Source organism: Mustela nigripes, chromosome 17, assembly GCF_022355385.1.
Source record: "Mustela nigripes isolate SB6536 chromosome 17, MUSNIG.SB6536, whole genome shotgun sequence".
NCBI classification, from domain to species: domain Eukaryota; kingdom Metazoa; phylum Chordata; class Mammalia; order Carnivora; family Mustelidae; genus Mustela; species Mustela nigripes.
The window spans coordinates 8,002,709-8,025,867 of NC_081573.1; the positions used below are offsets into that span (position 1 = coordinate 8,002,709).

The window sequence follows — 23,159 nt, forward strand, 5'->3', positions numbered from 1 at the left end:
AGGGGGAAGGTCTGCCTTTTTGTTCTATTCAGGCCTTCAACTAGTTGGATGAGGCCCGCCCACTCTGGGGAGAGCAATGTACTTTACTCAGTCTATCCGTTAAATGTTCATCTTGGGGGGCCTGGGGGGCTCAGTTGATTGAGTGTCCAACTCTTGGTTGCGGCTTTGGTCGTGGTCTCAGGGTCCTGAGATGAGCCCCACGTGGGGCTCCATGCTCAGTGTAGAATCTGCTTGGGATTCTCTCTCTTTCCCTCTCCTTCCCCCTCTGCCCCTCCCCCCATGCTCACTCACTCTCAAGTAAGTAAAATCTTAAAACAAAAACAGATTCTTGGGCGCCTGGGTGGCTCAGTGGTTAAGCCGCTGCCTTTGGCTCAGGTCATGATCTCAGGGTCCTGGGATCGAGTCCCTCATCGGGCTCTCTGCTCAGCAGGGAGCCTGCTTCCTCCTCTCTCTCTCTCTGCCTGCCTCTCTGCCTACTTGTGATTTCTCTCTGTCAAATAAATAAATAAAATCTTTAAAAAAAAAAAAAAAAACAGATTCTTTTGGCAAGATTTCTCTGGTGCTTATGGTTCAGTTCGATCTTAACTATCCATGAGCTATACGGGCAGTCATGAGACCCTATAAGGATGTAACAACCAGTACTTATTTGATCCTTATCAAAACTATGCAGGTCAGCCTTCTGGGCTAAAGGTGAACATTTTTTCTGCTTTTATCCCACACTGTTTCCCCCCTTGACCAGTATTCGGTCCTTGAATCTTGAAGAGCAAAGGGCACATAGTCTGTAACTACTTGAAGCTGGCAGGGGTCCTAAACATGTCCTGACCTGTGGACTGAAACTGATCACTATCTATCTGCAAGCAGTTATTATGGGAGGCCATTGCTGCGGGGTCCAGAGGGGACATCGAGGTGAATTTGTTTTGAACAGTAAGGCTCATCCATCAGCTGGGCCAAGAAGTCAGGAACTGCTTGCATGCGTATCAGCAATACGAGAGAACAAAGCAAAAGAGACAACATATTAAGATTACTACTATAATAAGGCTGGCTCAGTTGGAAGAGCATGCAACGCTTGACCGTGGGGTCATTAGTTCAAGTCCCCCCTTGGATGTCAAGGTTAAGAAAATAAATAAACTTCAAAAAAGGATTAACATAATAAAAAATGAGAAGTGTGGTAAGAAGACCCTTTGGAATGGACTGCAGTCCACCTCCAGACCAGGTGTTTAACCCATCATCAAGTGATCAGTGTGGTTATTTATACCACCCATGGCCCCTGGGTGGTTCAGTCCATTAAGCATCTAACTATTCTATTTTTTTTAAGATCTTATTTATTTAGTTGAGAGCACAAATGGGGGAGAGGGAGAAGCAGGCTCCCATGCTGAGCAGGGAGCCCAATATAGTGTTCAATCCTAGGACCCTGAGACCATACTCTGAGCCGAAGGCAGACACTTAACCGACTGAGCCTCCCAGATGCCCCTCCATCGTTGTTTTTGGCATGGAAAGTAAGTTGGACATGTAAGGGTCTTGGTGCTGCAGGCCGTCCATCCAGACAGAACCTAGGACACAGTTTCCAATGCAGCCTGGTGGAAGCCACGCCCCCAGTTTGGCACCATAACCACTGCGTTCCATTAGGTACCAGGCGTCTGATGCTGGGTCGCCTTGCTGGGCCAGTAGCAAGCCAAATGGTTTGCAAGGTGGTAGAAATAATGGTATGGTCACAGGCTTCTGGGGGAGTACTCTTTGGTGAGTACTATCGGGCCATGAATCAAGGGTATGGTTTTAAAGGACCACTTTTTAAATTTGTGGGTGACTTCGTGTTGGGTTGGATTCAAGGTGGCCTCTGTATGCTCAGCCAATGCCTCTACTTATGTTTGTTATATTTAAAGATTTTGCTTATTTATTTGTCAGAGAGAGAGAGTAAGAGAGCACAAGCAGGGAGAACAGCAGGCAGAGGCAGAAACAGGCTCCCTGCCTTAGCAAGGAGCCTGATGTGGGACTCAATCCCAAGACCCTGGGATCATGACCCTAGCCGAAGGCTTAACTGACTTAGGCACACAGGCCCCCCTGATGTCTAGCCATAACCATATCCTTAATCACCAGGAATCACTGTCAAGTGCAGGATGACATGTCTCAGGAGCTAAGGGCATCCCTAAGTGGGTTCCCCAATCCAATTATAAAGAAGGCGGGGCCGATCCTATAGCTTTCGTAAGTTCATTGTTAACCCTGTGGCATGGGGTACACTATTTCAAGGAGTGATTTTGTTATCTCAGCCACATGGGATTGATCAAGGTGACAACCGAGTTACACAATTATACTGTTTAAATAATCGTAAGCCCACGGCGTCCCTTTCATTACCCCCACAGAGGAATAGTCTGTATTTGAGCTCCAATGGCAATCTCTCTAAAGCCTCCCTCAGGCTGTCTGGCTTAAGCAAACAACATGCATTTCAAGATGATTAGTCAAAACTTGAATCTAACATCCATAAGGTTGTGCTATTGAAGCATAATTTTTCTCTAAATTCATCCTTGTTTCCAGAGATTGCCAAATCAAGACTAGTTCATTTGAAAAAACATGTCCACCCAGGGGCGCCTGGGTGGCTCAGTGGGTTAAAGCCTCTGCCTTCAGCTCAGGTCATGGTCTCAGCGTCCTGGGATCGAGCCCCGCTTCAAGCCCCTCATCTTCGAGCCCCTCATCGGGCTCTCTACTGGGGGGGGGGTGGGTGGAGCCTGCTTCCCCCTCCCTCTCTGCCTGCCTCTCTGGCTACTTGTGATCTTTCTCTCTCTGTCAAATAAATAAATAAAATCTGAAAAAAATAAAAATAATAAGATCTTTTAAAAAAAAAAAAAGATCTGATAGTAGAGTTCCTGATAATGCAGTTGACATGGAAACTTGGTTGTATCTGTGACACACATTTCAAGAATTCAAGTAATGACCTTATATCAGGACATATTAAAACTTCAGGAATTTCATATATTTTCTGGAATAGTTCTATTACTTACCCGTTCAATACAACCTAAGGCTTATCATTATCTGTTGGACATGCATTCCAAGTAACTTAAATTGGGGGGCGCCTGGGTGGCTCAGTTGGTTAAGCATCTGAGTCTTGGTTTATGGCTGAGGGTCTTTTTTTTTTTAAAGATTTTATTTATTTGACAGAGAGGGAGTAGGCAGAGAGAGAGAGGAGGAAGCAGGCCTCCTGCTGAGCAGAGAGACTGATGCAGGGCTTGATCCCAGGGGCTTGATCCCAGAGTCCTGGGATTATGACCTGAGCCGAAGGCAGAGACTTTAACCCATTGAGCCACCCAGGCGCCCCTTTGGCTGAGGTCTTAATCTCCTGACATCACGTTCTACGTCTGGGCTCTGTGCTCAGCGGGAGTCTGCTTGGATAGTCTCTCCCTCTGCCCCTTTTTCTCTCTCTCTCTGGAATAAATATTTTTTCAAAACAAAAAAACCAAACCCAAGTAACTTAACATACCAAAGAAACAAGACTGATTAGTCAAAAGGCATTCATTTAGAATTTAAATCTGGGGAATTTTGTGAAAAATCTCAGAAGGTTTTAAAGCACACGCCCAAATAGGATTACAGATCGTTATAAAACTATATTTCACCAAGGTGGTAATAAAGGGTCCTATTGGAAGTTACACAGTGGTGAGTAAAACCCGACTCTTTAATATTGAGGAGTTTTAACTTTAAGTAATCAAAGCCCTGATATCAAGACAAAACATCGAAGCTTCGGTTTTCTGGGAAGATAAAAAAACTTTGTTCACATTTTCTTACCAAGAGGAGACTCACAGTCCTAGAAAACTCTGTGAGAGAAAGAAAAGCAGAATTTCAGTCTTAAACCAGTGCACTTTAAAAATCCTATTCATTTTTATCCTAGTCAGTCCTGACCACATGTAAAATTCTTCTGCAAAGACCCCTTTACAAACCTTTTGTAATTTTTTTCTTTTCTTCTTTCTTCTTTTTTTTCCCCTAGAGTCTGTGCTCTACTGACTGAGCCAGCCAGGCACCCCTGTAACTTTCGTTTTCATTCATATTTTGTCCTAAGCCCTTTCTCTCCAAACAACCAGCTATTTTAGGACACAATTACCTTCCTCCCTCTAAAAAATGTATTCTCATGCCTTACATCTTTCTTATTAAAAATGCATCATTTCTTGCATACGGAGTTCTTCCCTTATTTTCAGGAGTCTTTTTTAATTAAATTAAATTAAATTAATTTATTTGTCAGAGAGAGACAGCACAAGCAGGGGTAGTGGGAGAGGGAGAAGCAGGGGCCATGCTGAGCAAAGAACCAGATGTGGGGCTCGATCCTAGGACCCTGGGATCGTGACCTAAGCCAAAGGCAGCTGCTTAGCCAACTGAGCCACCCAGGTGTCCCTTCATGAGTCTTAATTACATTACATTAATAATTTTTACATAATCTCTACACCCAATGTGGGGCTTGAACTCGCAACCCTGAGATCTAGAGTCGCACATTCTTCCAACTAAACCTGATAAGGGCCCCTGTAATGAAAGTTTTTATATTTAGGGGCACGTGGGTGGCTCAGTCAATTAAGCCTGAAGCTCCTGATTTCAGCTCAGGTCATGGTCTCAGGGTCGTGAGATGAGGTTTCACTTTGGGCTCAGAGCCTGCTTTAGGTTCTCTTCTCCTTCTCCCTTTGCCTCTCCCCAACCTCTCTCCCTCTCTTAAAATAAAAAAATAAAAAATTAATAAGGTTTTTATATTTAATGCTGAAACTCTACAGATATGTTTAATTCAGCTGACAAATTAGTTTAAATGCCAAATATGTTGCACCTGGGTCCACCAAAAATCAATTTGCCCCCGCATTGGTCAGTTTTAGCTAGGGCACCTGGGGGGGAATCTGAGGTGGGTGATGAAGTGCAGGGAGGGGCAGACTTCGTCCTGCCGTAGTGAGGTTAGGAGAAGCAGGAGGCACTGAGGATGGTATAGAGCCAGTTATGAAAGCCAAACCATGGTGGTGCAGAAACAGGAATGGGGGGCGGAGGCGGAATAGGTAGGTGCTCCTCTCAAAGCTGAAGCCAGTTAAAAGCCCAGAGGGCAGAGAAAGACGACTCCTAAAGTTCATCCGCTTGGACAGACCAACAGACACACATTTTCTTTCCAGCAACAAAAAGTGAAAATAGGTTGCAACCGGCCCCCCCCCGAAAAGGCAGGGACTCTCCCCAAAACAAAAGGTGTCTGGGCAGCTACTGGAGACTATTCCTTAAAGCCCTATGCTGACTCACCAGGGGATTGCCTCCCATTCTCCTGTCCCTTAACCCAGGAACGAATGATGGGGAAACCCCCCACACAAGGAGAGGCTGGCAGGACGCATCCAGCCCTCTCTGGTCCAGATCGGACGCACAACAGAAGCAGCAAACAAGGAGGAGAGGTGGGGCGGGGGGTTGCAGAAAACCAAGAGAGGCATGGACAGGACCGGTCAAAGGTGGTGGTGGGGGGAGTGGGGGGTTGCAGGGATCGGGACAGAACAATGAACAGCCGAAGGGCCTGAGACAGCGAATTGTGGAGAGGAGAGGGGTGTCCTCAAGGAGTGTGGGCAGATCAGGTGTTTGGGCACAGCGACATAAAGGCCAGACCATAAGGAATTTCGGTTCATTTTTCTGCTCAGACGTTCCCATCTTCTAGCTTCTATCGAGGCCAACAGAGTTACAAAAGAAGCAGAAGGGAAGGAAACACACGAGGTGTCCTTTTTAGGCCTTTTCCTGTTAGATCAGAGAGAGGAGAACAAAGGGGGACAGTGACTAAGCAAGTCTCCGGCTGGAGGAAGGCGAGAGTGGGAGACTAACCGAGGAAGGGGGCGCTCCAGAAAGATGCCCGGTGAACTGGGGAGACTCCGGGCCCCTGGGTCTTGACCTAGTCGACCCCAAAGGAATCCCCACGGAAGGTTTTTTGGGCTTGTTACCAGAAGGAGTTCAAGGACAGACGTGCAGCACAGTGGGGTAGGGTATTAAAGCAAATGGACACTCTTGAGATCTGAGAGCAGGTGTGCTCAAGAGAATCGTGTAACCCCACCCCCCAGAGGTGGGTTTTGTGCCTTTTTTTTTTTTTTTAAATTTTTGCAAAAGATTTTATTTGAGAGAGAAAGAGAGAGAGGGAGAAAGCGCAAGGGGTGGGGGGAGGAGTGGCGGGAGGAGAATCAGACTCCCCGCTGAGCAGGAAGGCTGATGCAGGAATCTATCCCAGGACCCTGGGAACATGACCTGAGCTGAAGGCAGATAATCGACAGACTGAACCACCCAGAACCCCTCTAGAAGTATTTTCAATCTGGGAGCAGGATGTCCTTAGCCCGTGCGTAAGGACAAATGAAAGCCATGAAAAAAAACAAAAGATGGAACTTAGACAACTTTCTCCCAAGCTTTCTCCAGGATCCAGGCCCAAGGGAGCAGTCCTTGGTTAGGTAAGTAACCTAAGTAACCCTAAGTAACCTGGGTAATAGCTCCAATCGGTCCCTTTTGGGAAGCACACAGTCAGACGTATCTTGCCTTTTTCCTCATTGAGGGATTACACGTGGTTATTTGGAAGGAAACCTTATATGGGAGTCTTAAGATCAATGGCCGTCCTGATGACATGTATGGCTGTCTCGTGCCCAAGAAGAATACAGGTATTAAAAGAGCAGGTAAGGGGCATCTGGGTGGCTCAGTCATTAGGCATCTGCCTTGGACTCAGGTCATGATCCCGGAGTCCTGGGATCAATCCCTGCATCTGATTCCCTGCTCGGCAGGGGGCCTGCTTCTCCCTCTCCCACCCCCACTGCTTGTGTTCACTCTCTCACTGTGTTTCTCTCTGTCAAATCAATAAAATCTTTTAAAAATATTGGAGCACCTCCTTAGCTCAGTTGGTAGAGCATCTGACTCTTGATTCCAGAGTTCTGAGTTCAAGCCCCACCCTTGGGTGTGGAGACTACTTTAAAAAAAGAGAGAGAGAGAGAGAGAATGTTTCAACCAGACCAGCATTTATTTAATCCTTACCAAAACTATGCAGGCTCTACATCAGGCTTCTGGGCTAGAGATCAACATTTTGGGGCACCTGGCTAGCTCAGTCTATAGAGTACATGACTCTGGCATTCGGGGTTGTGAGTTGAAGCCCCACATTGGGCACAGAGCTTGTAGAGGTGGCTTTTAGGCAAACAGGCTTGAATGGTGGAATGTAGGAAGGGCCCACAGTGACCTCAAAATATCTTTAGGCTCTCACTGCCCAGTGGGCTACTTAGAACCAGGCTCATTTACCAGAAGAGGGAGAATTCCATATATCGCCATATGTTATGCCCTCATCTTCTCCCTTTATTATTTTTTTTCTTAAATTTTAAAGATTTTACTTGTTTATTTGACAGGGAGAGAGAGAAGAGAGTGCACAAGTAGGGAGAGGGTCAGAGGGAGACGAAGAAGCAGATTCCCTGCAGAGCAGAGAGCCCCATGCGGGACTCCCTCCCAGGACCCTGGGATCATGGCCAGAGCTGAAGGCAGACGCTTAACCCACTGAGCCCCCCAGGCGCCCCCATCTTCCCCCTTTAAAAAACGGCCCCCACCCACTGCCTCCTTGCCGGCAGCCTCTCCTCCACTGTCCTGCCCACTGCTCCCTTGCGGTGTGTTTGGTAAACGTCTATCTCCTTTATTCTGTCTCGGTGAATTCTTCCACTGTCCACGCCACCGGCTTCCACTGATCATTGCCCCCTATTTGGGGACCCTCATCCAATCGACCAATCGAGAGAGACACCCTATTTAGACATCACAGAGCTTTTTTTTTTAAAGCTTTTTTTTTTTTTTTTTTTTTTTTAAGATTTTGTTTGACACAGAGAGATCACAAGTAGGCAGAGAGGCAGGCAGAGAGAGAGGCAGAAGCAGGCTCCCTGCCCAGCAGAGAGCCTGATGCGGGGCTCGATCCCAGGACCCCGAGATCATGACCTGAGCCGAAGGCAGAGGATTAACCCACTGAGCCACCCAGGCGCCCTCAGAGCTTATTTTAAAATAAAATAAAACAATGGCTCATAGGCTTAAAAAAAAAAAATAAGTGAACGCTTTCCTGCTTCTATCCCTCATTAGAATAACCGATAGCATCCTGTGAGGGCAAAACCACTAGAATATCACCAGTGACAGTACCAAGTTGTGGGGTGGGGGGGGTTTGAGATGTTCTGATCTTCTCCATCTCTGATAGCCAAGATAATTTATAGGGATGCTATCTAATTACATCTTGTTTTTTATTTTTCTTAAGATCTTATTTATTTATTTGAAAGAGAATGAGTGGTGGGGAGGAGCAGAAGGAGAGGAAGAAACAGACTCCCTACTGAACAGGGGATGTGGGACTCATGTGGATCATGACCTGAGCTGAAGGCAGAGCCTTTAACCAACTGAGCCACCCAGGTGCCCTTACATCTTGTATATAATGTTGGAGGCGCTTAGAATTGCTTTGGGAATTTTTTTTTCCTATTCTCTAGTTCAGTAATTCTCAAAGCTGAAGATATATTAGATATAGATATATTAGAATCACCTGCAGGCTTTGTTAGAATGAAAATGCATTTTCTCCTCTTGGTCAGCCTGAGGTTCTCCAGAGAATCTACATTTCCAAAGAGTTCCAGGAAGAGTACTGATGCCCTGAGAATCACACTTTGAGAACCACTGCTCCTATAGAAACATTCTAAGGTAGCAAACATAGAATTCTTCTGGACAAAACAATACATAGGAATTTTGTGGAGGGGCTCCTGCCCCGTTCAGCTGGTAGAGCACATGACTCTTGATATCAGGGTCGAGTTTAAGCCTCAGGTTGGCTACAGAGATTAAATAAATTAAAAAAGGGGGGGGCACCTGAGTGGTTCAGTGGATTAAGCCTCTGCCTTTGGCTCAGGTCATGATCCCAGGGTCCTGGGATCGAGCCCCACATCAGGCTCTCTGCTCTGCGGGGGGAGCCTTCTTCCTCCTCCCACTCTCTTTGCCCGCCTCTCTGTCTACTTGTGATCTCTGTCAAATAAATAAATAAAATGTTTTAAAAAAAGAATTTTGTAGAACATTACACATTTGTGGGGTTTTTTTTGCTCAACTTGCAAGATGATCTCTTGGGTCAGAAAGTTCAGAGTCTTATAGTCTCAGAGTGGCAACTTAGCGTGCTTGCTTCGGCAGCACATATACTAAAAAAAGAGTGGCAACTTAGCAAGTCCATCTCTTCCTAAAAGAGGAAAAATTTATTGCAGGAGAAATCTGCAAAGCCCCTTTTGGTCAGTAAGGAAGACTGTCTGTGAGTCTCCAGAAACAGCAACCTAAACTATAATTTCAATTATTTATTTATTTTTACATATTTTATTTATTTATTTGACAGACAGAGATCACAAGTAGGCAGAGAGGCAGAGAGAGCCCGATGCGGGGCTCGATCCCAAGATCCTGAGATCATGACCTGAGCAGAAGGCAGAGCCTTTAACCCACTGAGCCACCCAGGCGCCCCGCCTCTTTACCTCTTATCAAAGTTCAAAACATTATAAAGTAACATAGAATCAGGAAGGAATCGGGGAAGGAGGGGAGTAGGAGCGCTGATCATAGGTATCTTGAGGACAAGATAGCTTTTCTTGAGGCAACTTGTTCGCAAAGCAGGTGCACAATGTAGGCTTGACGAGATGTAAATCAGGTTTTTGGTTTCAAGAACGTGTACACATCATCATGCTGACTTAGAAAGAAATCTTGAGGTGGGGAGCTCCTAGGTGGCTCAGTTGGTTAAGCATCTGTCTTTGGTTCAGGTCCTAATTCCGGTATCCTAGGATCGAGCCCCGCATTGGGCTCCTCGCTCGGCAGGGAGTTTGCTTCTCCCTCTCCCACTCCTCTTGCTTGTGTTCCTTCTCTCTTGCTGTGTCTCTCTCTGTCAAATAAATAAATAAAATCTAAAAAAAAAAAAAGTGGCTTCCCTTATATCTCAGGCCTTTAGAGAGCTTTTTCTTCTCATCAGATCTCAATTGATATGACCAGAAGTCAATCAGTTATTCACTAATCGATTGCTCACAAGGGTGAGGATTTTGGCTTTTGAAGATTGTATCCCCAGTGCCTAGCACAGTGTCTAGCGGGCAGTAAATGCTTGACAGATACATATGTTGATGAATGAGTTAATGAATTCTTTAATAGGGCAAGGAGCATACTTATTCTTTTTAAAATTTATTTGGTTTTTATTTTTTGGAGCATGTTTATTCTAGGCTGTTCCTTGAGCTGGGCAATGTTTAAACATAGTGCTGAGTGAGACTGTCCCCGTCCTGCCCTCAAGGTACTCACAATCCGGTGGGGAAGGCAGACCGATGCTCAGACAATGGTGACCTTGAGGAGGCAGAGGAAGACTCAGGGGGCATCTGGGAGGGCTTCCTGGAGGGGACAACTGAACTGAAGACTGAAGGTTGAGTAAGAAATGAACCAAATGATGGGAGTTGTTTTGTGTGGAAATTCTGAGAGTTTTGCCCTTCCTCCATCCTCCTATTTGCCCAACAAACTGTGACAAAGCTCCTCTGGGTTCCAGCATCCCCCTTGACCTGAGGGGTCCCTATAAGGGATAGATCTGTCACCCCCGCACTGGCTGCCAGCCCAGGGAGGGAGGGGTCATGGCTTCCGTGGTCACTGCTGTGTACCCAGCACTGCCTAGCACAGCAGCAGGGGATCAGGGAATGTTTGCTGAATGAGTATTCGAGTTTTATCTGGGTGTTGAAGTGTGTGAAAGAATTGTGTCTTATATGAAGGGGGTGGAAGTTCAAATTCCTCAACCCTGTTTCCTGCTCCAAGAAACAGCATAGCCGTGGTTAAAGAATCGGAACCCAGTTGCCAAAACTGCTGCCTTTTGACAGCATCTGTGCCTCATTGTTCTCATCTGTGAAATGGTACCTCCCATAGGGGAGATATTCACAGGAAGTGCTTAGATCTGCCTGGAATGCAGTCAATGCTCATTGCATTCAGCTGCCCTCCCCCCTCCCCTTTTCTCCCAATCCTGTCTTCATCTTTGCTGTTTCAGCCAGAATCTTCTCCTGTCCCCAATTTTCATCTCCAGCCATTTGAATCACCCGTATTTGCCCTTCCCTGTGACATTTCGTGCCTTGGAGCCTCCATACAGGCTGTTCCCTGGGCACCCGCCCCGCCGCGTCTGAACGCGTCCTCTTGGAGAACTCCTACTCAGCCCCCAGGGCTCAGCCTTTGTATCACCCCTCCAGATCTCCAGGTTTCAGAAGCCAGTTTCTGACGCTCTCTGTTCCAAGTCTCCTTTATTGTCCCACACCTGTCGACCCCTCCCGACTGTCCAAGTTCTGGAGGCGTGGCAGGTGCTAGTGAAGCAGCCTTTTCATTGGTTCTCTTGGTGCTCTGTCGCCCCCTTGTGCCCAGTCGTAGCCCTGCAGGGAAGAAGCGCTGACGATTCTCTCCATGTGCCCCCCAGAATCACTTTGAGCCTTTCTTTCCCTGCTCTGGACCTTGGGAGACCGCCGTGCGTGGACTCCATCCATGGAGCTCCCTTGCCCTTCGCGCTCTGGTTGGCTTCTGCCCACAGAAGCACTGATGGGAAATCGGAATGTAGGAGGAGAAAAATGGGAGTATTTATTTGGGGGGCCCGCTCCCCGCATCCCTGCTGTTCTGGCAGTAGCTCTGTTCTCTACCTAGAGCTACAAGTTCTATGGGCTCCTCTCCAAATTCCAGCTTCCTGCCCTAAGCATGGTAATGGCTTGGCTCTACCCATGGCCAGTCCCTTGGTGTTGCCTCCTACTGTGTGGGTTCCTTCCGCCTGCCCACTCCTCTGAAATATCCCTTTATTAAGTGCTCCCACTTAAGCTCTGAATGGCTACCTATTTCCTACCAGGATTGGATCCTCAGAGAACCTAGGGTGAGCCTAAGAGAGAAGAGGATTCTCCCCTCATAGAGGACCCTTGGAATTCTTTCTTAAGAGGAGCTTGGGATGACCAAGGTTCTGACAGGAGGGCTCCGTGGGACTTGTCTTGAGGCTGATAGGATGAGTCTGGGGTTATACATGGGGAGGGGCCACAGCCTTCGGGATAACTTCCTTAGTTCTTTTCCTGTCTCCTTGAGGGAATATGAAAGGAAAATACCTTCATTCCCATGTGCATTGCAGGTCTCTTAGTTAACTCCCTAACTTTCTGTGTCCCTCAAGAGCCCTGAGAAGTAAGTAATAGGGCTCAGAGAGGTGAAGTCACTTGTGCAAGGGCACACAGCAAAAGCTCTAGAACAGGCAACACTAATGTCTGGTGTAAAAAGAAACAGTTGCCGCTAGGCGTGAAGTAGACTGTGAGTATTGCCTGGAAAGGAGCAAAGAACAAGGTTCTTAGGTGCTAGAAATGTTCTGTCTTGATTTGAGCACTTAGGCACACAAGTGTATCTGTCACAATTCATTGTCTTGTTCCTTAAGATCCGGGCTTTTTAATTTTTATTAAAAATGAAGAATGAGAGATGCCTGGGTGGGTCAGTTAGTTAAGCATCTGACTTCAGCTCAGGTCATGATCTCCGGGTCCTGGGATCAAGTCGTACTCCTGCTCCAAGCTCAGCAGGGAGTCTGTTTGTCCCTGTCCCTCTGCCCCTCTTCTGGCTCAACAACAACAACAACAACAATAAGAACGGAAGAAAAAAGAATTTGCGATCAGGGGTGCCTGGGTAGCTCAGTCGGTTAAGAATCCCTCTCTTGATTTCAGTCAGATCACCATCTCAGGACCGTGAGCTCGAGCCCCATGTTGGGTTCCATGTTCAGTGTAGTGTCTACTGGAGATTCTCTCTCTCCCTCTCCCTCTCCCTCTACACCCTCCCCCCACTCCCTGGCTCGCATGTACTCTCTCCCTCTCTAAAAAAAAAAAAAAGAATTTGTGAAGCCAATAGCTGTCATTTCTGAGTGCTGCATGATGCCAGGTGTGTCCCAAGTGCTGATGGAGAATGAATTCTCACGACCAGTTTATGAAGGACGTGATAATAATAAAAATCAGCAAATACTGTTTTACCCTTATGTATTCACTCCCTGAGAACATGTGTCTTGCATACCTGTCGCCGTGCCTAGCCGGCTTCCAGGCAAAAGACACACAACAGTAAACAAACCAGATGCAGACATGACTCCTCCCTGCTCTAGCAGAGGGGGACAGATAATTTTAAAAAGTTCTGTGGGGAAAAGAAAGCCTGACAAAGAGACTGTGAGTGACCACTTTGACAGACAGGAAACTGAGGCACAGAGGACTATTAGGCTAAGGTCTGGTTGACCAAGGGCAGGACGCCTTACAGAGGTGGCCCTGAGTCCAGCAGTGAGGACAGACTTGTTTTCACTCTTCCTCGGGAAGGGAGGCACGCAATCATCAGAGTTAAGGACTTGGGCCTCAGAGGGAAGGAAATGGATCCGCTCAAGGAGGGTGAGAGGCAGAGGGCTGGGTCAGGCAGGAGGTGTAGGGCTGCACGGAGGGGAAGCAAAGGGGTTAAGGAGATGGGGGCCTCCACGCTGCGGCCTTGGAGGGGCTGGGGAAGGGGGTTGCTGAGGCAGCAGGTGAGGTTTCTCCCCGGCTTACCTCCACCCGGGGGCTGGAAGCCTGGAATGGGGTGAAAGCCTAAAGGGCTTAAGGGGCGGCGACAAGGGAGGGGTTAACGGGGGCGGGGCTGGCGGGGGCGGGGCTTCGGCCCGCGGCTCCGGCCCGGGGCCGACAGGAGTCGCCGCGGGGTCCCTGCGCCGCGGTCGAGCTCAGACGTCGCCACAGCCGGGAGAGACGCCGCCCGCCCCGTCCAGCCGCCGCGCGCAGGTAGGCGCCTCTCCTTCCCCTGCCCGCGGGCGTCCGGCCGCCGCGGGGCCCCTCCTCCGCGCGCCCCTCGGGGACTCTGCGCCCCTGCGTCCGTGCCTCGGTCTCCCGCGCCGCGCGGCCCGTCCCCGCCCCTCTCCCGCGCTCCCGCCGTCTCCGCGCGGACCGTGTCTTTGGGTCCGTTTCCCTCTCTCCGCCCGTCTCGGATAGGTCTCTGTCTGCGGTCCTCTCTCCCTCTTGGGTGTGCCTCTCCTTCTGCATCTCTGGGTGTCTCTGTGTCTTTTCCTTTCTCTCTGCTTCTCCGTCTGTCTCTGTATCCCTCTCCCTGCCTCCCTTTGCCTCTATCCCTCAGTCTCTCCAACTCTCAGTCCCCGTGGATTTCTGTGCCTCCCAACTCCATGGTTCTCCCCTGTCTCTGTGCATCTCTTTGCCCTTTCCCTTCCTGTGTCTCTGTCTCTCTCCTGTGTCTCTGACTCTTTCTCTGTGTTTCCTGAGACCCTGTTCTGGCACCTCGACCCCACCGTCATCTCATTCCAAGTTCTGGTGCATCCCAGAGCTTTCCCCTGGGCTGAGGAGCTGCTTGAGAGTGGGGTGGGGGTGGGGTGTAGGGTTGCCGCTTGGGGCAGGTGGACGCTGAGGGACACTGTGACCCCAGCGCCCCCTTTAGAGAGTCCCCCTACTGCTCCTGAGGTCGCACCCACCCCACCCTCCGATTTCAGGAATTCCTGGCTGGGGGGTGGACTTCCTCCCCCACTTCCTCCCTTCCAGGATTTGGCTAGGTCACCATTAACTCCTTCCTGCCTCCACCTCACTCCCCCCACCCCCTGCTTGCACAGGACATCCCACCGCCCCCAACAAGGCTGCAGGACAGCTCTGGAATTTCTGTGAGCCACTGTTGGTGGTGGGATGTGTTGTGTTAACTCAGGCAGGATGTGCACTGGGGTACTTACTGACACAGATGGAGCTGATAGGGGCCATCCCCTAGCGCCCCCAAGCCTGGGCCACGCCACCAGCTCCCCTCCTCCTGAACCCACCGGGAGGGTACCTCCCAATCTCTCTCTATAGAGAAACTCAGCTTCAGGTTTGGGGTGAGGATGGGGAGATTTCCTTTTTTGAGGGGGTCCCAGTAGGAGGAAATAAGAGATATGATAGGCGGCTCCCCGGCTCTGGGAATCATAATCAAGAACCCTTGAGCATGAAGTCTTTTTTTTTTTTTTTTAAGATTTTATTTATTTATCAGAGAGAGAGGGGGAGAGAGCGAGCACAGGCAGACAGAATGTCAGGCAGAGGCAGAGGGAGAAGCAGGCTCCCCGCTGAGCAAGGAGCCCGATGCGATGCGATGCGGGACTCGATCCCAGGACTCCATCCCAGGACCCAGGACGCTGGGATCATGACCTGAGCCGAAGGCAGCTGCTTAACCAACTGAAGTCTTTGAATGGAAGGACTCAGGATGGGAGAATGATCAGAGGGAGGCCTGGGGCCCCACAATCTTCAGATCACAAGTCCTCAGGATATATGAATGCTTCAATCCAAAAAGATTAGTGTTGGAATCTTGGGCAGATTTCAGGATTCCAAGCAGAGAGAGCTCAAAGGGCTTACAGAGCCATGGAGGTCAGGCACCCATTTTACAGATGGGAAAACTGAGGCCAGGGAGCAGAAGTCCCCACAATGAGTCCATGCCAGGCTGGGGGCTGGGACTCCGGTTCCCCTGAAGCCCAAATCCAGAGAGCTGGCTTCTTTTGCTGCCACTAAGTCGGATTAATTTGGGAAAAGAGGTCTTCACAGTGAGGAGGGAAGAATGCCAGGGTGAGTATGAATGGTTGGAATCCAGAGGGGAGCATTTGAGAAGCAGAGAAGAGAAAATATTTCCAAAGCCATGGTGTTGGGGAGAGGAGAGGGGACAAGAGTCGGTTTGGGTGGGAGAGGTGGAGTTTCAGAGAAGGAGGGAAGAAGGGAAGGGAAATGGGGGGGGCAGGGATTAACTCCCGCCTGCTTCTGTCTCCTGACCCTCCCCATGAAGCCCACTGTTCCCTCGGGACAGGGCCTATAATTTGGTTTGTGTCTAGACAAATAATAACTCAGCTGGTGTGAGCGAGCTGGAGGGATGAGAGAAGGCCGGCAGGGCTCGGGATGGAGGCAGTGGGGGCTCCTAGCAGTCCCCCCAGGGCAGGGAGAATTTAGGAGCGAGGTGGTGGTGACTACCAACCCAACTCCCCCCCCCCTCCCAATCTCCTGTGAATCCCCCATATTTTAGAATTCTGTGCCACCTTAGACCTTCGGGCTGCTGGGTCGCTAACAAGCAGAATAGATAAGGAGGGAAAAAGGAAGTGGGGTTTCACGGTATATAGAGTGTGTTCCCATTTCTGTTAAAAAAAAAAAAAAAAAGGAAGGGAAATACGTATTCGTGTTTGCTGGGCCAAGATAATAATCACTGAGAGTTTAATAATAGATGATGAAAGTCGTAGAAATGTTTAAAAAAAATCATAGAGCGTTCTAACAATAGAACTTTAGGATCTTGGAATGTGAGACTCCTGGAATATTAGAAACTTAAAGGGTAAAGACATGGAAAGCCGCTAGGATAATAATAATAGAATGGAAGAAAGGTAAAGCTCTAGAAGGTTACAATAATAGAATGGTAAACTGTGAACTGGACTAACAATAGATCCAGAGGATTTTCTGGGTGCTGGAATGGATGATGTCAGAGGGGTAGAGTAGGAGGACCCCGGTGTCCCCTTTGGGTGGTGTGGGAACGGCGGTAGAAATGGGGAAACTGAGGCCCAGCAAGGTGGTCACGGTGGCCTGACTGCCCCCTGGTTTCCGGCGGACGCCAGGGCACCAGGTGGGGAGCGAGACACGGTGATCACATTTCATCCCCTAATGAGCAGACCGGAGCTGGCCCGTCCCGTGGGGCTGCCAAGGGGGTGGCGGGAAGCAGAGCAGGCAGAGGAGGGAAGGGGGGCAAAGAGGCAGTCTGGTGGCTTCTAGGACAAGGCTGGTGAGTGAAACCTGACGTTGGACAGGGATGCAGTGGGCGGGGGGGGGGGGCGCTGCATCACCTCTCCCTCGTGTCCTCTCAGCCCTCCAGAGTCCTTTAGCCTTACTGGATTTGGGGGTGGTTGGTGGAGCCCAGAGTCTTATCTGGCTTGAGCAGCCAAGAGATGAAGCAGCGGCTGGGGTCTGCCCAGTCCTTCTGGTCCCCTCACTATCACTCCACACTTGGGCTTATCTCTCCTCCTTTCCCCGGGAAGGGCTAGCAGGGACCAGAGAGGGGGGCCTGGGGGCTAGGGAGAGCTTCTTGCTAAAGATTTGGGGGTTGAATCTCCAATAAACCTCAAGTAAGGGAGGAAACATAGATCCCAGCTAAAGAGGATCTTGCCCCCCTACCCCCGCCCCAGCCCGCCCCAGGCTGGGCAAGGTGTTGGGGGTGCACAAAAACACTGGTTGTTGCTTTTTGGTGGGGAGAAAGCCCTTCCTTGTATCTTTCAGCAGATTCTCAAAGGGGGCTGATAACCCCAGAAGGACTTGAGAAACATTACAGGAGCACAGGGAGTGAGGCGAGAAAACATTTGGCAAAAGGGGAGGCTCTTGGATCAAGAAGGACAGGAGATCTGCCAGAAGCTGACACGTCACATGACTTAGACAACGGTTTTGCTGCTCTGGGCCTCAGTTTCCCCACATGTACAAGGAAGGGGTCAAGAAACAGCCTTACACTCCCACCCAGTTGGAGCGTACAGACCTATAGCACTGTGAAATGCTTTGAGTCTCGGTTCTGGTTCTGTGATTTTGATGGTGTAATGGTGGGCAGATCTCAGGTGGCGAAAAAAGAGGGCTGAGTGGGCCCCCCCCCTCCGTGCCCAGAAGCCCCAGGAAGCAGGTGGGTTGAGGAGGAAGGGGGAGGAGGGGGAGGTGAGCCCCCAGCTGGTTCCCCCTCGAGGAAATTAGCCATGAGAAGTGTATTTCCTCTGGCGTCTGGAAAGAAGTCTCACGCTTGCTGTGCTGTACCCGCTCCAGGCTCAGCTGAACCCAGGAGGGTCTGGCCAGCGCAGGGCAAAGGGAACTCCCAGCCTTGGTTCCTTTCTTGTCTCAGCTCTCCTGTGCATGTGGAATAATAGTAATTGTTCAAATGCTGCACATTTTGTAGATGATATGCCGTCCTACCAAGGGTTTTCTTGTCTGTGATGTGAATAGTATAAAGGTTTTGCTCCCTCCCCCTTTATACAGAAAGGGAAACTGAGGCTCTGGAACAAGCATGAAGTTTCTCCATGTTACAAGAAAAGGGAGAGACAGAAGGCGAGAGAGGAGGGTTTTTTGCGTGGACTTGGTCTGGGTGGAGAATATTCGAAGGGAGGAGCTGGATTGCCCTGTTCCAGCCCTGGGAGCTTGTGCTGTCTCCACCCTTTGTCCACAGGATCCAGGAACCACTGTCTGCGAGTCTGGGGGTGGGGGCAGCCGCTGGACTGCTAAGGACCCCACAGGGGGTAGGGTTTACTAAGGGGGACTCAGCCCTGACCTTTCAAAGTCAATTATGTAGCGGATAGATCCTGCCCTTTTCATTTTATTTCCCTTCCAACCTCTTTCCCTGGGACCCTGCAGGGACTTCTTTGAACTTGTAGCTGCCTCAGAGGGAGAGAGAGCCTGCTTTGCTGGATGGGCTGACCAATGCCTGTTCCTTCGACCCACAGTCATTTACTGAGTGTCTACTATATGCTCAGCCTCTTCTGGGTGCTGGGAGACAGCAGTCCACACAAGGTTACTGCCCTCCTGGAATGTCCATTTCAGACAGACAGACAGATGGGAACAAGATACAAGGTGATGTGAGGCGACAGCCCTGGGAGTGGGTGGGCAGGACTCTGGGGGATGGGGAGGGCCTCCCCTGTGGGAGTGAAGGAGGCGAGGGAGCAGAGTCCTAAGAAGATCGGAGAAAGAGCAAAGGTTTTGCGGCTGAATCTAGAAGGTAATGGGTCTTGAGCCTGCTGAGGTGGAGGAGGAGAGATGGGGTGGGGGGGAGTGAGGCAGTGCCTTATTCCCTGGGGCAAGGAATTTGGATATTATCAGCAGTCTACTGGGAAGGCACTTGGGATTTCAGGATTTCAGTTTCCAGCAGAGAGGTAATGAAAGCTCATTTTCATGTTAACAAACCTTGGCAGCTGCCCTGTGGGAAGTGAGTTGAAGGAAGCCAGAATGGCAGCCAGGAAAACCAGTGAGGAACTACTGCACAGGTCCAAGCAAGCAGCGATGGTGGTGCAGAACAGACAGTGGTAGGAGGTTCTGAGAGATATGCATGGATTCAGGGTTTATTGTGGAGGTAGAGCCAAGAGGACTTTCCCATGGAAAGATGCTTCGGCATCTGGGAGGTTCCCAAGAACCCAGTGTATGATGTTGGGCTCATCCCTTCACCTCTCTGGGCCTTGGTTTCCTGATAAATCCAGTTGACTCAACCAGTGGTTTTCTAAGTGTGTCCTGGGGGCTTCTTCAGAGGTGGCGTCCCCTGCCCCCCCACTTGATTTCATTGAGAACATAGAGCAGCTTCTTTTTTCCACTGTCTTGGATAGCTTTCCAGTTTAAAATCTTGTTTAAAAAGATAGTTATAATAACAATAAAACCTTTCACATCTTAAAAAACTAACACCATGGAAAGCCCTGGATAGAGTGACTTACAAAGGTGCCTCTGACTCAGGACTTCGCTCCCCTACCCTCTGGGCGGACAATGGACAGGATCTTGGTCCATGACTGTCCTTTGCCCTGTGTTTGCAGGTCTTCCCAAGGGGGTGAAAGGCCCAGGGTTCTCACTCAGGAAAGTTGGCTGGGGACAGAGACAATGAGGGAAGTGGACCCTGAGGGAGGGACGCTGGCCCTGCTGCCAGGGCTTCCCTTGCTGCTAGAATGTGATCACTTCCAGTAGCCCCTCCTTTCATCTCCCCCCCCAAAGCAGCTATGGTTCCCAGCCCCCACTGCCCAGCCCAGGGCCCTTTCTGTTCAGTTATTCTTGGATGGAAACATGCACAGGCTAGAGAAAAGGGGTGAGAACCAATCTTATCCCTCCGTCATTATCAGGACCTTGGACAGGTCTCTGAAGGGCTCTGTGCCTCAGTTTGCCAATTAGGAATGGTAACGATATGTTCAGTATGTTTGTTGTAGGGATCTTGAAAATGTAATGTATTAATGCCCATAAAAGTGCTTAGAACAGGGTCTGCGATGTGGTAGGGCTCAATAAGCTTTAGCTGTTATTATCTGTCTCTATCATTGTCAAGGATGGGGTGTCCTGGGTTAGCAGCAGAAGACTGATTCCAGCCCTAGTTCCATCATGACCTTGCTGTGCATCCTTGGTGGGAGTGAGCAGCCTTTCTGGGCTTCACGTCCCTTTGGGAAATGACAGGGTTAGCATCTGCCGGAGCGTGATACAATACTTGTGCGTTTTACCTGGTTTCTGGAAGGAAGTTATAAAATCTGAGTGGGGTTATTAATGTCTATCAGGGAAAATAGATCCGGACCCCTAAATCTGCATTTACAGAGATTTGTTGCTTAGAACGAAGCTCAGTTAGCTTTCGCTAGGATGCCCGTTCTCAGCAGCCCATGGGTTATGGCGAGGGGTGGGGGGAGGAGGGGGTGTCCTTGACTCCCCTCACGGCAGACCTCTCTCCCCGCAGGCACCATACAGTCAGCTTTGAACTGTGAGCTCCCACCAGGACCAAGCCAAGCCAGAGCCCCTCCCCTGCCCCCTTCAAATTCCTCACTCCATCCGTAATCCTCCTCCATAATAGCCTTTACTCACCTCCTTCCTGTTTCTTAAACACCCTCCCCACATTTCCCGGACTAAGGGCACCTACTTTTCCATAATCTTGTTTGTGTCCTTATTTCTTACCGGGGTCCTAGGGAACACCAGCACTCAACTGACCCTGCCTAGTGTTTTCAACCCTCCCTAACTGTAGTCTGTCCTATCTCAACACTATCGCACATATTTCATGCCTCTTCTAGAACATTCCACCCCCCATCCCTTCAACGTGGCCACGCGTATTTTCTATATCCTCTACCAATATCTCCCTCTTACCACTGCCCAATGAGGCCTCCATCCCTTCCATAAACACCCCCCTTGGCCAATTCTTGGGCTACCCCTCAACTCCCTCCTTTCCACTCTGATTGGGTCTGTAAACACCCCCTTGACAAAGCTCTCTCTTTTTTTTAATCCCCTCTCCCACCCCAAGCCTCCCTCTGATCATAATTCTATCCTTCCCCTGACTTTTCCCTCTCAAGCTCTCTCCTTCCCTGCCCAGGCCCGTCCACGATTCACGGTCACCCTTATCTTTCCCCCGTGGACTGCCACTCACCATGTTCCCCTGAGCCTCCAAGGAGGGGGCTCAGGGGGCCTGATGGCCTCCCGCCCCCCGTGGCCCCACAGCCCCCGTGGGCCGGGGGAAGAGCCTCGGGAGCCCCAGCGCCGAGGATGGGCAACCGCACGTGGGACGGCTGCCACGTGGACTCGCGCGTGGACCACCTCTTCCCGCCATCCCTCTATATCTTTGTCATTGGCGTGGGGCTGCCCACCAACTGCCTGGCCCTGTGGGCGGCCTACCGCCAGGTCCGGCAACGCAACGAGCTGGGCGTATACCTGATGAACCTCAGCATCGCCGACCTGCTGTACATCTGCACGCTGCCGCTGTGGGTCGACTACTTCCTGCACCACGACAACTGGATCCACGGCCCGGGCTCCTGCAAGCTCTTCGGCTTCATCTTCTACACCAACATCTACATCAGCATCGCCTTCCTGTGCTGCATCTCGGTGGACCGCTACCTGGCGGTGGCCCATCCACTGCGCTTTGCGCGCCTGCGCCGGGTCAAGACGGCGGTGGCCGTGAGCTCCGTGGTCTGGGCCACGGAGCTGGGGGCCAACTCAGCGCCCTTGTTCCACGACGAGCTCTTCCGCGACCGCTACAACCACACCTTCTGCTTCGAGAAGTTCCCCATGGAGGGCTGGGTGGCCTGGATGAACCTCTACCGGGTTTTCGTGGGCTTCCTCTTCCCGTGGGCCCTCATGCTGCTGTCGTACCGCGGCATCCTGCGGGCCGTGAGGGGCAGTGTGTCCACCGAGCGCCAGGAGAAGGCCAAGATCAAGCGGCTGGCCCTGAGCCTCATCGCCATCGTGCTGGTCTGCTTCGCGCCCTACCACGTGCTCCTGCTCTCCCGCAGCGCCGTCTACCTGGGCCGCCCTTGGGACTGTGGCTTTGAGGAGCGTGTCTTCTCAGCCTACCACAGCTCGCTGGCCTTCACCAGCCTCAACTGTGTGGCTGACCCCATCCTTTACTGCCTCGTCAATGAGGGGGCCCGCAGCGACGTGGCCAAGGCCTTGCACAACCTGCTCCGCTTCCTGGCCAGTGACAAGCCCCAGGAGATGGCCAACGCCTCGCTCACCCTGGAGACCCCGCTCACTTCCAAGAGGAACAGCATGGCCAAGGCCTTGGCAGCTGGCTGGGCGGCGGCTCCACCCTCCCAGGGGGACCAGGTGCCGCTGAAGATGCTGCCACCCGCCCAGTGAACCCCCAATTTGTGCAGAAACCTGTCACTCCCCCAGTCTTAGCTCCCTTCCCTTTGGGTCTACTGTATGCAAATTGTATGTAAATGGGGCTGTGCTCATATTCATAAGAGTAGAAGAAAAGAGGAAAACAGTGAGGTTGGTGGGTCACTGGCCAATCATCAGCCTCTACCATGACCCCCTAACAACTTGGTTGAACAATTCAGGGGCACTGTGCTGGGTGGTGCTAGTGACACAGTGCTGACAAATGACAATCCTGGCCCTCTATCACGTGCTCTCACTCCCATGGGGGAGACAGACCTGCCCCCAGAAAGGGATGACCCAGAGGTTCAGACAGGGGCACCCAGAGGGCTTCTGACCCAGTCTGAGGGTCAGGGAAAGCTTCCTGGAGGAGGAGACAAGTAAATTAAATCAAACATTTGGTTTCCAGAGGTAACGACAAGAAGAGCGGGGCGGGGGGGGGGGGGGCGGTGGGGCGGTGGAGGATGATTTCCAATAAGGAGATAAAATTTGGGGACTGAAGGAGAAGATAGGAGAAAAAAATTCACCGAAGGGTAGCATGGTCATTTTTGCCCATGGGAAGCCCCTGGTCTTCTAAGGAAGGGAGGACATGAAGGGCACGTGTGAGTTTCTGGACAAACAGCATTTTCCAAGTCAGGACCTGGGAGGAGGGAGACTCAGAACCCAAGCGAAGGACAATTGGGGCAGACTAGTTGGAGAGCTGACTAGGCAGGCCGGGGCAGGGGTTCAGGGCAGGCCGGGGCAGGGGTTCAGGACAGGAGAAGGGTATTTATTCATTCATTCAACAGAAATTTATTTATATCCACTCTAGACCCAGCCCTGTGCTGGCTGGGCCTGGGGAACGTGAGGGTGACCAAGACAGCCTAGGCCCCCACC

The 23,159-nt window shown here is 50.6% G+C and overlaps 1 protein-coding gene across 6 annotated transcripts; it reads left to right on the top strand.

Moving 5' to 3' along the window:
- Positions 1–6,349: 6,349 nt before the first annotated feature.
- On the top strand, positions 6,350–22,709 carry GPR4 (G protein-coupled receptor 4). 6 transcript variants are annotated; one of them, XM_059382167.1, is made up of 2 exons: positions 6,350–6,413; positions 20,383–22,709. In XM_059382167.1, exon 2 carries the CDS (start codon positions 21,177–21,179, stop codon positions 22,263–22,265), a length of 1,089 nt encoding a protein of 362 aa, XP_059238150.1. In that variant the 5' UTR covers positions 6,350–6,413; positions 20,383–21,176; the 3' UTR covers positions 22,266–22,709. The 6 variants fall into 6 exon arrangements, with proteins under 6 accessions (XP_059238150.1, XP_059238147.1, XP_059238151.1 ...); XM_059382164.1 differs by lacking the exon at positions 6,350–6,413 and adding an exon at positions 13,641–13,739; XM_059382168.1 differs by lacking the exon at positions 6,350–6,413 and adding an exon at positions 13,641–13,739 and having other exon boundaries at positions 20,938–22,709.
- Positions 22,710–23,159: the final 450 nt, after the last annotated feature.

Excerpts from the sequence above, each read along its gene's own strand:
- GPR4 (XM_059382167.1), top strand. The coding sequence starts at position 21,177 with ATGGGCAACCGCACGTGGGACGGCTGCCACGTGGACTCGCGCGTGGAC.